This window comes from Microcebus murinus, chromosome 6 (genome assembly GCF_040939455.1).
Source record: "Microcebus murinus isolate Inina chromosome 6, M.murinus_Inina_mat1.0, whole genome shotgun sequence".
Classification (NCBI taxonomy): Eukaryota; Metazoa; Chordata; class Mammalia; order Primates; family Cheirogaleidae; genus Microcebus; species Microcebus murinus.
Window position 1 is genome coordinate 99,304,206 of NC_134109.1, and position 12,262 is coordinate 99,316,467.

General features: G+C 50.2%; 1 protein-coding gene across 3 annotated transcripts in view; it reads right to left on the reverse strand.

Moving 5' to 3' along the window:
• Positions 1-1,124: 1,124 nt before the first annotated feature.
• CA12 (carbonic anhydrase 12) overlaps positions 1,125-12,262 on the reverse strand; it is a 56,404-nt gene continuing 45,266 nt past the window's right edge. The window contains exons 9-11 of one of the 3 annotated variants that reach the window (XM_012758694.3): positions 7,427-7,459; positions 6,483-6,570; positions 1,125-5,695 (exon numbers count right to left, since the gene is read on the reverse strand). In XM_012758694.3, coding sequence (XP_012614148.1) covers positions 5,623-5,695; positions 6,483-6,570; positions 7,427-7,459 — 194 coding nt within the window. In that variant the 3' untranslated portion in view covers positions 1,125-5,622. Of the gene's footprint in view, positions 5,699-6,482; positions 6,571-7,426; positions 7,460-12,262 lie in introns of all 3 variants that reach the window. The other 2 variants (XM_012758696.3, XM_012758695.3) reach the window with 2 other exon arrangements.

Here is a 12,262-nt window from a genome sequence, read left to right on the forward strand (position 1 = left end):
TGCAGTCACAATGAGACGCTGACCTAGTCGCAATCATTTTTTATGGCGAATCATTCAGTGCAGCAGCCTATTGTACTTACGCCCGTACCTGTACCTCTGCCCGGTCACTCTGCAATGAAGAGGCACAGGTGGGGACCAGGAACCGCCCTCCCCCGACACCCTGAGACAGCTGCACCCCCATGCCGGGCTGGGCCAAGAAGCGCCTTGCTGGGTGCAGGGACCCTGGGGCTCCTAGGAGATGGGGCGTGTGCACACGGTTAGCACCTGGCCGGCCTGAGCGAGGTCCTCCTGCAGTTTCCCAGGCGCCACGTGCCTGCAGCCCCAGCAAAGGGGCTGAGAGGGACCCCGGGTGTGGCTGAGGGGTGTGGCCATGGCGGGGAGGAGGACCCAGTCCGAAAGTATGCTGTCCAGCTCATTTTAATTTTCCTTCTGTCCTCTGGTCTCCCTCCCTCCCTGCATAACCCCCTCCCTGGTTTCCCCCATCCCTCACCCACTGGCCACATGTGGCTATCGAGCACTTGGGAAGTGGCTAAAATGAGAAACTCTTTTTGTTTTGATAAATTTAAATTCAAAAACTGATGATTGATTCAGTTCTTTGGAAGGCTTAAGTGTGTTTTGGAGCAACTTGGATATTGGAATCTTCTTCAGCTGTAAATTTATGAAGTCTAAACACAGATCAAATATTTACAAGGAAAATTTCGCATCTGAATCGAGATGTGCTATAAATGTAAAATTCATACCAGATTGCTAAGGTTTACTACAAATAAAAGATCTCATATTAAAATACTGAGTACATATTGAAATTATAGCATTTTAGATTATTGGGTTCGATAAAATAAAATTAATGTCACTAGTTTCTTTTACCTTTTTCTTTTTTTAGTGTGGCTATTAGAAAGTTTAAATCCCGTGTGTCTTGCATTGTATTTTATTTCATTTCTCTGAGCCTGTAGCCTCTAGATTGTCGATTTAGCTGGATCTAGATGAGGTCATGGCCAAGCTGACGAAGGACTGGAGTTCCCTGTGCCCAGCTGGGGCTCTCAGCACCCTGCCTCTCTGACCATCCACACTGGGGACGTGGAGTTCAGGACATTAACCCAAAATGAGAGAGTGAGGCAAGAGTCTCAATCAACCAAAGTTTATTGAGCCAGAGCTTGAGGGCATGTCTGGGAAAAACACCAGTTACAAAAATGTCTGTGCTCTGTGCTCTCTGAAGAGGTTTTCGGGAGTCTCAGTACTTACACATTTCTTTAAAGGGGAGAAGACACAGGAAGAGAGGGATAGGCTGTGAGGCTGATGGTTACATTTTTGTGAGACTTTAGTTAGTGCCCGGGAAATCTACATCATACACAAGATAAGGTGAACACTCAGAGAAAAGAGAGTCAAGTATGCAGACTTCTCAGAGCAGGTGGAGGAATGATTGTTCCCATGCTGTCCTTGTTCTGCACCTTGGAAGATAAGCTTGTAATTGACATTGTCAGTGTGAAATCTAACAGACTTCAGCTTTAGGAGGTAGGCTTAAGTTGCAGAACTGAAGTTACAATTGACATGTCCTTGTTTAATGGTAGGGCAATGTGGCAAGACTGTGTTTCTAAATAAATAAATAAGTGAATGGATGAATGAATGAATGGGAAGAATTTACCTATGAGCAATTTGTGAGGATAGTCATCTGCAGATGCACGAGGCCTTTGCCTTTCTTGGGGATCTGGCTAATACATAATGCTTTGACACAAGGTTGCGAAGTAATAGCTATCCAATTGGGAAAAGGATGACAGTGTTGGATGACTCAGTCTCCAGGCTTAACTTTCCCTTAGGCATAAGGAGTTTGGGGGTCCTGAGATTTTTATTTGCCTTTACAAGGGAATAGGAAGAAATGCGAGAGAAGGGAGGTGTTTGCTGCCTGCTCTGGGAATTGCTCCTGCAGAGGGATGGGAGCAAGTCCAGGGAGTGGGCATGTCCTGGGGACTCTTTCTTGCCCCCCACTGTCCCCATGCCTGCATGTGGCCGTGATACCTGGAAGGATGCCAACGGGGAGAACTGAAGAATCCTTGTGTTCTACTGGAAGAGACCATCAGGGCCTGGAGGGTTTTGCAATGTTTCTATTCCAAAGTTGGCCCGGCTGTTATGTCATGTACTGGGGCCAAATTACCCTTCAACCTATCTTGGTCCCAGGGCAATTACAATGAAAACTGGATGCTTTTCTATATAACTCAAACAAACAATGAGGTACTTATTTGTAACTGTTACACGAAGAACAACCAGAATGTGAAATCTGGATTTAGACTAAAGATCATGTGAAGGGTGATAGCCTGTTTTGCAAAAAGCATCCAAAATAAGGTAACAGGCAAGCAGGAGGCTGTCCACCTACTAGGTACAGTATTCTCAGGAGTAAAAAGAGACATAGGACCTGTTCCCTATATTGATGTCCCTTCGGTTAGGAACATCTCTCTCTTTTCTATCCTTCTGTTCAAATCTGACGTATTCTTCAAGGCCCAACTCACATCCCACCTCCTCCCTGAGCTCTTCCTTGATTCCTCTAGACGTCCCAGTTCCACTAACTACGCAGCCATGTGACCTGTGCCACCTGCGCCACAGGCCTCCAGCCTTGGCAAAGTGATCACGTCCCTCAGTGCATTTCCCTTTGGAGCCAGGTTCTAAGACCTGGATGCCAACACACTATCACTTGTTCTGATCAGTTACCGATCACCATAACAGGGGGCTGCAAAGCGCTCTGCAAATACTAATGCTTTATCCTCACCTCCAAAAAGATCAGTTGGACATGAAAAACATTTTATTTATAATTTCTCGTATTTACAGTGTGTGTCTTCATTACAATCATTTTTGCAATAAATACGGAAGTGCTGAACAGACCATGGCGGCCTTCGGTCCCCGTGGCACAGGGACTGCGGGGTGCTAAAGACGCCAGCACTTCCCAAGGGCCAGTCAGGAGGCCTTCAAAGAGCTGAGTGAAGGGGAGGGGAATTTGGAGTCCGAGCCTGAAATGGGATTAAAAGAGCCAACACAGCACATCTCCTAAAGAAACACATCCAGGTTTTTACAATTTTGGCCAGATGACACTAAAGAGACGGAACAAAGAGACTCGTGAAAGGCCAAGGTGACACTAGAGGGGCTGGGCCTTCCCCGTGGCCCCGTGCCTTGGCCGTGTCCTTTCTGCCTGCCCTCTGCAGCAGGGTTAGGGCGTGCAAGGTGGCCCTGCCGCACACGCCACAGAACTGGCTTCCCTGGGAGGCGCTGGTATCAGTGGAAATTCCAAGGCTGGATCCTCTAGAGTCCCACAGGGATTAGCAGAAGTTGACAGGGTTTTAGCGCATCCTTTCTGCCTCCCTGGCTTGGTCTCGTCTCAGCCAAGGGCTGGGCTGAGCCGGAGGAGGGAAGGGGAAATGCCACTGTTTCCACCTTCCACTAAGTCTCCCTGTTTATGAACAGCCTTTGTGCCAGGTACAATGATGTCTCTGTTCTCTCACAGAAACCATCCCTAAAAGGCATGCAGAGTTTCTTGAAAGATAATCCTGCTGCTTGGAGTGGTTTATATTGGTCTCTGATTGACAGTTTTGGGACCAAGGCCAAGAAACCACATACATCGTGAGGGTTGCCTTTGCTGTCATTGGATGTTACATCAGGCATGCCAATGCCAAGGCCGGACTGCCACCCCAGGCTGCAAGGCCACCAGAGGTCTCGTGCATGTGCATACACACATCTACACAAGCACACACACACACACACACAAGCCCTCATTAGGTCACTTGTACCTTTTCCTGGCAAAACTGGCTACCAAGACACAGGGCTTGCCATTATTATGAAAATTTGTGATAGTGGAGAAGAGAAAATTCTTAGAGTGGGAGGGAGGAGTAGAAGGAAAAACTACAAAGAAACACAGGCTTCAGGAGGACATTCCACGCTGTCACAATGAGATCGTGAACCAGAAAGTTCTCTGTGAACTGCAAGGTGCTAGCAGTTAGAGGCTGGTGGTGGAGCTCATCGCTCATTGAACTGATCTCGGTGGGGCTTTCACATCTACAGGAGAAAAATGAAGATGTGAAGCCTTCTTGGAAACTATCTGTGTGATGTCGTGTGATTATTTGTCCCTGAATACCATGACAATGCCAGCCCCTGCACAGGTGACCTCCTGCTTTTATAGCTTGAAAATATATTTTACCTAACCCATGGTTTGACATGCTTAAAGAGAGAGGAGTAGATACATCTTGATTTGAGTTCATCAAGAGGGATACTGCAGAAGTGGCAGAAATGAAATTCGGCCAAAAGAGATGAAGCTCTGCAATCATTTTTCGTCTGCCTGTTTCTTCTAGACTCAAAAGCAGATTGGGGCCAGGCGCGGTGGCTCACGCCTGTAATCCTAGCACTCTGGGAGGCCGAGGCGGGCGGATTGCTCCAGGTCAGGAGTTCGAAACCAGCCTGAGCAAGAGTGAGACCCCATCTCTACTATAAATAGAAAGAAATTAATTGGCCAACTAACATATATATAGAAAAAATTAGCCGGGCATGGTGGCACATGCCTGTAGTCCCAGCTACTCGGGAGGCTGAGGCAGCAGGATCGCTTGAGCCCAGGAGTTTGAGGTTGCTGTAAGCTAGGCTGACGCCACGGCACTCTAGCCTGGACAACAAAGCTGACTCAAAAAAAAGCAGATTGGGTCATCTCAGAACTCACATCTACTCTAGGAGAGGGGCAGAGAGAGACAGAACAATAACGCATTTCATAGGAACAACCTAATTATTATAAAATATAATAATTATAAAATCTGTAGAGCCCCACGGACAGGAGGTTGGGTTTGGACTTAATACTCTGTCGTTCTGTCCTTCTCACATTATGATTAGATAAATACCACCTGATTTCAATTCTGATCCCGAAGTGATACTTTCCCCAACCACATATGTCTTCTCATTCTTTCTCTCTCCCTCCCACTCCACTGTCTCATCCCCTCCAAGAAAAGGAACTTGAAACTGCCTTTTTCTAAGGCCTGTTCAATGTCCCTGACCCAGAGGACAGGACTATGGAAGTGCCCCTAACATATTACAAAGTATATCTCTTGTTTTCTTTCACTCCCTACATCCTGTCTCAGTTCTTTCCCCTGAGTTGTGAGGCCTGACCAAAGGTTTTGGTCAGAGCAGAAGGAAATCAGGGGGAGACACTCCCTCCCCTGGGGAAAGAAATTGAGTTTCAAAAGCACAGCCTAAGCAGAGAGTGCACGCTCTGCTCTGGAAGCCTGGAGAATAAACTGAATTTCCAGGATACTCAAAAACACGCTTGAGTGAAGTCCTAGATGAAAGTGTTTTCCAACCAACAACAGTAGGTGGCTTTGGTTTGTGACCCCAGAATCCAGACCACTGAACAATCTCGCACAAACGCAGCACTTGGTCTGAGAGCTCATCTCATCCGTGGGTTGCACTTGGGGGTGGCCGTGGTCCCAGGGCGAGGGGGCTCCCAGCTGGAGGATCCCTGAGGGTCTGGGGTGTTTGCAGGTTGAGCTCCAGAGAACACCCTGAGGTGTTTCAAGTGTCCAGAGAGCCAAAGTATGTAGTGTCCAAAGCAAGGTCCTTCCCTGGACGTGCCTGCGAGTTCCATGGCATGGTCCTCATGCATGGTTCTCAGGCATGGTCCTCAGTCTCCTTCTTGATGGCTGGTTTGTAAATGACTCCCTTGTTGTTGTCACCTTTTTTGCTACTAGAACAACAAGAACACACAAATCTTGTTAGTCAAAGAGAGGGGAGAGCGAGAGCCCAGAGAGTAGCCTGGATCAGCAGTGGAATGAGGCAAGTTTTACAAGTCAGGTTCCTCTCTTTGGGACTTTTCCCCAATTCTGTCGATCTTGGGAGGGAATGCCCCCAAATAAAGCATTATCTAAATTGGCACCTCTTCATTTTCCATCTGTTCTTTCTAACACCTGACGATACTAGACCTGCACTTTGAAGGAGGCCTTATTATGATACCCCTCCCCCACTTCAAACCTTTGATACCATAACAGGGGTCCCGGCAACCTTTTTATATTTTATACCAGGAAAGCTAAATTAGGTTTTAGGGAAAGCCAAACATGACAATAAAAACATGTGCAAAGGGCATTAATAGCTAATATGAGTGAGAGATCAGATTTTCCTTTGTCTTTCTTTCTGGATTCATAGAAGAAAACCCAGATGTAAAGATCATAGTAAAAAGATAGCCTTCCTGCTTGTGTTTAGGCATAGACCCCAAATCAAGGGACTATCTGAAGTCATAGAGTAGCAGCAGCTGGCCCGCACCCCTCCAAGTCTGAGCACGGTGACCCTGGAACAACCAGCGTCTCGGGCAAAGGAGGCTGGGGAGGGGAGTTTGAGGAACTGCACTCCTAGGGTCAGTGTTGGTGCAGGTGACAGGGGCTCTCCATTCTGCGATGCTGCCTGCCCAGACAGACCAGTCGTCATGGACACAGAAGCTGCCCACTCCCACTTGGAACCCAAACCACCTCACTCACCTCTTCTTCCTTCTGAAAAGCCAAATGGACACTGCCAGGATAACACAGATGCCAAGAACGCCAGCCAGGGCCACCGAGAGGATGATGCCTGGTGAAGAGGCAGTGGGCACACGTTACACTCCTCCCTTGCCCTCATCGCATCCCACACATGGGGGTGAAATCACATCCCAGCTACATAATCATCCACAGAGAGGCATAATTTCCCCATCTCTGCTCTTAGATTCTGGTCTTTGGGTTAGTGGAACTGGCTGGAGCAGTCAGAGGGGGCCATTTGCAAATTGTAGTGGTTTTCCAGCAGGGGCTCTCAAACTTGCACAAGGGTCAACTGAAGAGCTTGTTCAAAATGTAGATTATTTTTTGAGCCCAACTCTCAGCAACTCAGATTCAATCTCTTTGGTGTGGGGCCCTGGAACCTGCATTTCACCACACACGTCCGGCTGACGTTGATGCACAGGTCCATGAACCACACTTCCATAAACCCTGAGCTACAGAATGAACACTCGTTCCATCTTTGCCTGCTGGCTTTAAGGCCCATTGGGATGTCTCTGTCAGTTCCATTACACAGTCCTAAGCAGTCCCAAACAACCAGTAGCCCATTGCCAAGGTCACATGGCCAGTCACCTGACCTCCACACTGGGCTCCGGCATGTTTTCAGGCAATGGCCTCCCACTGGAATCAACAGAAGGTCTTAGACAGGCTCTTGGAATATACACATGCTGTAGAGTGATTAGGTCTTTCCTTAGAGGAACATTCGATTGGCAGTTCATCTTTGAATCAGAGAGCAACTCCAGGGTAAGACCCATAGCAAGGAGGGGACCAGGAGCCACAGCGACAGCACAGAGAAGCAGAGAGGATGGGCTGGCAGGATCACAGGCCCAGATCACACCCAGAATCACAGTGACCCCCCAGCTGCAGCATGCACAGCCGGCCAGCTGGCCACGTACCCAGACTCAGTCCTGTGCCGGTAAGTATTTCCACTTAAAAGGGAGGAGGAAAAGATTGAAAATTAATCTAGAGTCAAACGATGCTGGATTTGACCAGCATGTTCAGAGATGCTCTATTCTTTCATTTCGTGGGTGGTATGGGGCTTATCCAGAAGGTCTGGTTCAGGTGACTGCCTGAGGGAGCCACCCAGGGAATTCATACTCTGTCCCCCCTTCCAATGCTCCTTCCTCACGCAGTCTCTTTGCCAGGGAAAGACTGCGAGGTTTAATACAACATAGCCAATGAGGGAAGGTGAGGAAGGGTAAGCATCAGAGACTACTTGGGCAGGCCATTGTGTACTTTGCTGGGACCTGCTCCTCTTCCTCAGCCAGGAGCCTGTCACCAGACTTGTCCCCACCCCATCCAGTCTGTGATCGTAGTTTGGTTCTATTTTGAGTTTGGTCCTACTAGACAAACTCCTCCACCATCCCAGGCTCCCTTCTCGGCTACATGGACGCAGAGGATTATGGCTCCTCCCAGCGAGTTACTCTCGGGGACAAAGGGGGTGAATTAGGAGTGCTCAGTAGGGCCGACTAGTGCCCAGCTGTCCAGGGTAAAATCCCGCAGTAGGCCTTCGGGACATCTTCCTGGTGAAGCTCATGTGTGAATTCATGAGTGAAGAGAGGAGCCCGGTCCTGAAGTCTCTCCTGGGTCCCCCCAGCCTGCTCCTTCCAGGTTCTTAGAACTATTCCCCATTCCCTCAGTCAGCTCCTCTGTCTAAAGAAAGCCTCTGTTTAAACATACCCTTTTGTCTGCTGGTTTTCTGATCTCAGTTGAAACTTCTAGCATGTACATATCTGTGTAATAGGGGTAACTGTTCTAACTCACATTGGAAGCCAGAGCTGTACAGAGGGTGGCCACCCAGCTTGACACACAGAAAAGCCAGTGCCCACAGAGCCCAGTGTGGTGACTGAGACCCTGGGAGGGCCCTGGCCAAGTGTGAGATACCAGCAGGGGGCCAGCGACTCACCTTGGGGCACTGGACACCCTGGAAACCAGACCTGAGGCTGCAGGTTTTGCTCACCCCCCTTCTCCCGCCCTGTGGTGTGAGTCCAGCCGTGTCCTTTCCCTACCGTCCTCTTCTGCACGCTCACACTGAGCCTGCAAAGCCTCCCTGGTCTGAGTCTGGCCCCTGGGGATTCCTGGTCTGGCTTCCCCCGGTGACCCCGGGCTGCTGTGACAGTGAGCAGAGCAGGCATGGAGAAGAGCTGTCCCCAAGGACAGGGCGGCCTGTTCTTCCTGCTCTGCCAGCCACCCAAGTGGCCTCCCAAGTGGCAAAGAGCATGGATCCTCTGGCCAGATTCTCTTCTCATAACCTGAACACAAGGACCCATCTGTAGCTCGGGAGGCGCTCGCGACAGGAGCCTCCACCTGGGGAGAGCTTCACAGGTGTGTGGACAGCACACGCTGTGTTCCCTGCGCGGCATGTGGCCTCTGCACCGTGTAACCTGGTATTAGGGCTTATTGATTGTTTTTTAAAGGCACCCAGAGACTTGGTCCTTGGGATCTTAAAAAAACAAACACATTAAAACCTAGTCCTGGTTTCTCTTCCAAGCCTTTTGATGAAATACACCTTTGTTCTTTGTCCCCAAAGCTGCAGATGCTTGTGGCGCCAAACCAGGTCTTGCCACATGAAGACTACTGCTAGTGGGCCTGGCCGCTCGGCGAAGCCGAGTAAACCGATGGCTTCTAAAGTCGTCTCTTTCACAGTCACCTCAAATACCCTGAGAGCCACCCAGGCCCCAAGACGGCCGAGCAGCCCCAGTCCAGGGCTGGGGGAGGGGCCCTTCATGCTGTGGCCGCAGAGGGCTGAGCAGAGTCTGTGGAGAGCAAGCCCCCAGGATGGGACCGTTCTCAAGAGCACAGGGCTTCTCTGGAGGGACAGTCTAGATTCGCCCACGTACCGTGCAGTGCCCCTGAGCTACAGGCCCTGCAAACACAGCATCCTTTAATCCGTTTCTGTGCCCTGGACTCTTCGCTCCTAGATAACCACTTTTCAGGGCCTAAATCGCCTCTCCTTGGAAACCATGAAATGAGACCAAATAGCCACGAAGACAAGGAGAGAGCCCCAGAGACAGGGACAGATGCTTTTCAGCTAAGACTTTGATGCAGCAAAAATGAAGCAGCTTGACTGAGCAAGCCAGGATCACAAGCCACTAAGGAAGAGGCGTGGCGGCAAGGTTGCTGCTTAGCAGTTGCACCACCCCACGACGCCCAGGGCGGGAAGATGTTGGCGGCACGCTGTCCCGGCCAGGCGAGACAGCGCCAGCCCCCACGGAAGCAGGGCTTCTCTGCAGAGATGGGCTGGGGTCCTGTTGGAGGCAGATGCCTACGCACCTGCTAACTAAAGGGAGAGGGGAAAGCAGTGAGACTTCCAGGGCACCGGGAGAATGAACTGTCGGGGTGGACGGGAAATGAGAGCCCGAGAGAGAGAGAAGCCAAAGCCTGTTTCCCAGCAGAGCCTCGAACTGCATCAAAGATGGTGCAGGGCCAGCCAGATTTATTTTCAGATCAAACAAAGAAATGGCTTGTTTCTGAACAGAGAACAAGACAAGCAGTTCCCACGGGAGAACAACAGGACAGACGGGGGAAACAGAGGCAGGCCGGTTGACAGCGGTGGTCCACGAGAGCCGCTGAATGAGAACTCAACGGAGGGGGCTCCCCAGCTGGCTGGCAAGAGGGGGTACACCCCGCCCAGGAAGGGACAGACACCTGGAGGAGGTGGGCGAGCTGCCTGCCACAGGGGCCTCGCCACTACCTGTTCTGGCTGGCCCCGGGGGCTGCGTCTTCCGCTGGCATCTTGCTGGGCCGAGGGAGGCTGGTTAACGGCTTTTGAGGTCTTCTGAAGCCTCAAGTACAAACACAGAAAAGTCCAGCAGGAGGAACAAGCACCTGGTTTACACACCTTGGGGTTCCTGGAACAACAGTCTAGTATTTTCTAGCTCTATTTGAAATTCTGATTGTGGAACACAATCCTTTTTCTTTCAAATTACTATTTTAAAGTACCGACTATTTTTGTAGATGGCATGTTACATAGCGGTAACATACGTACGCATGTGGGTCTGGAGCAGTCTCTAGTCTTGTAAAAGAGGCCGGGAGAGTTTAGGTTTATCAGTGGTTTGATAGTTTAAATACATAAAATGATATGGGCGCGGTGGCTCAAGCCTGTAATCCCAGCACTTTGGGAGGCCGAGGCAGAAGGATCACTTGAAGCCAGCAGTTCGAGACCAGCCTGGGCAATATAGCAAGACCCTATCTCTACAAAAAATTAAAAAATCAGCTGTGCATGGTGGCACATGCCTATAGTCCTAGCTACTTGGGAGGCTGAGGTGAGAGGATTGCTTGAGCCCAGGAGTTCAAGGTTGCAGTGAGCTGTGATCTTGCCACTGTGCCCTACCCTGGGCAGGAGAGCAAGACCCTGCCTCAAAATAAATAAATAAATAAATGAAATCCAGTTTAGCATGGTAAAAACTCCCACTATTATACTTAAAAAAAAAAGTCATGGAGTCAAGTAACTGCAATGCTAGTATTCTCTTTGGATGAGGCTTTGGTAAGAAAAGCAAGGAAGACGCCCTCAGTAGCCACAGAGCAGAACTATCTTGAGAGGACATATTTAACCGGGGAGTTTTCCTTATTAACTCTATGCAACCTAATAAAGAAGTAATTTCTACAAAGAAATCTGCCAAAAAGATGCCACCAGATTAGACGAGGGACCTGGTTTTATACAACCGTGGCAGGGACTAAGGGCTTTGTCACCAGATTGCAGGAATGCAGGCCTGGAGCAGAAAGCCGCATGGCCCTGAGTGCCCTAAACCCTGGAGCAGCAGGGGTGGGCCACAAGGCCAGCACTGGGCGCTTAGTCCCCAGGCTGCCTTCGGTGGCCCGGGCTATCTGTGCTGAAGGAATGGGGGGTGGGACGGGGGCCTTCCACCCCCATCCGGCCAGAGCGTCAGAAAGCACGACAGCGTCTCCAGGTGCCTTCAAAACGTGACAGCCAAGTTCTGGTCTTTAAATTTTGTTAAACAAATGGGTTGATTTTTAACACTGTCAGCAAATTGAGAACAGGGACAAATGAGACTGAGTAAGGCTAAAATTTGACAGCTGTCCAGGCTTACGTGTAAGTCCTTCTGCAGAGAAGATGCCGGTCGGGGGGATGGGAGACCAGTCAGGGACGTTCTTGCAACAGGCTCACAATGAGCAGGGACATGAGCAGGGTGTCAGTCGCCCCTGCCCTTAAGGAGCTGGTAGTGTGTGTGTGATATGTATGTATTGTTCTTTTTCTCTCTTGTTGTTGCTGCAGGAGCAATTGCTCTGTGCGTGCCGAGTGCGTAACAGAGGTGAAGGGTGCTTCTGCAGACAGTAAGTCGCCTCCGGGGGGTTGGGGAAGACTTCCAGGAGGACATGGTTAGAGTTGGGTCTTGAAAGAATTTTCCAGGTGGAAGAGTGAGGAGCATCCCAGACACAGGGACTAGTGTGTACACTTGGAAGGGCCTGCCACGTTAGGGAGGCCCTGCAGTCTGGGGGAGGCTATGGTCGAGAGGGTGGGGTTGGGGCTGTGGGAAAACGATGTGAGTCCCTCACCCAGGATGGGTCCGGCCCTCTGCCTGGCCCCGTTTCCTGCCATCTTTCCTGAACATGGCCTGCTCTGTGCCAGGATGACCCCCGAGGTGGGGTTTTCTGTCCCCCAGAGCACATAACTCAGGCCGTGCTCAGGAAACATGTGCCGTGTTGAAGGGACTAGGACTTCACTTCTAACCACCGTTGACATTGCCCCTGACTGTTTGGTCCCCTGATCC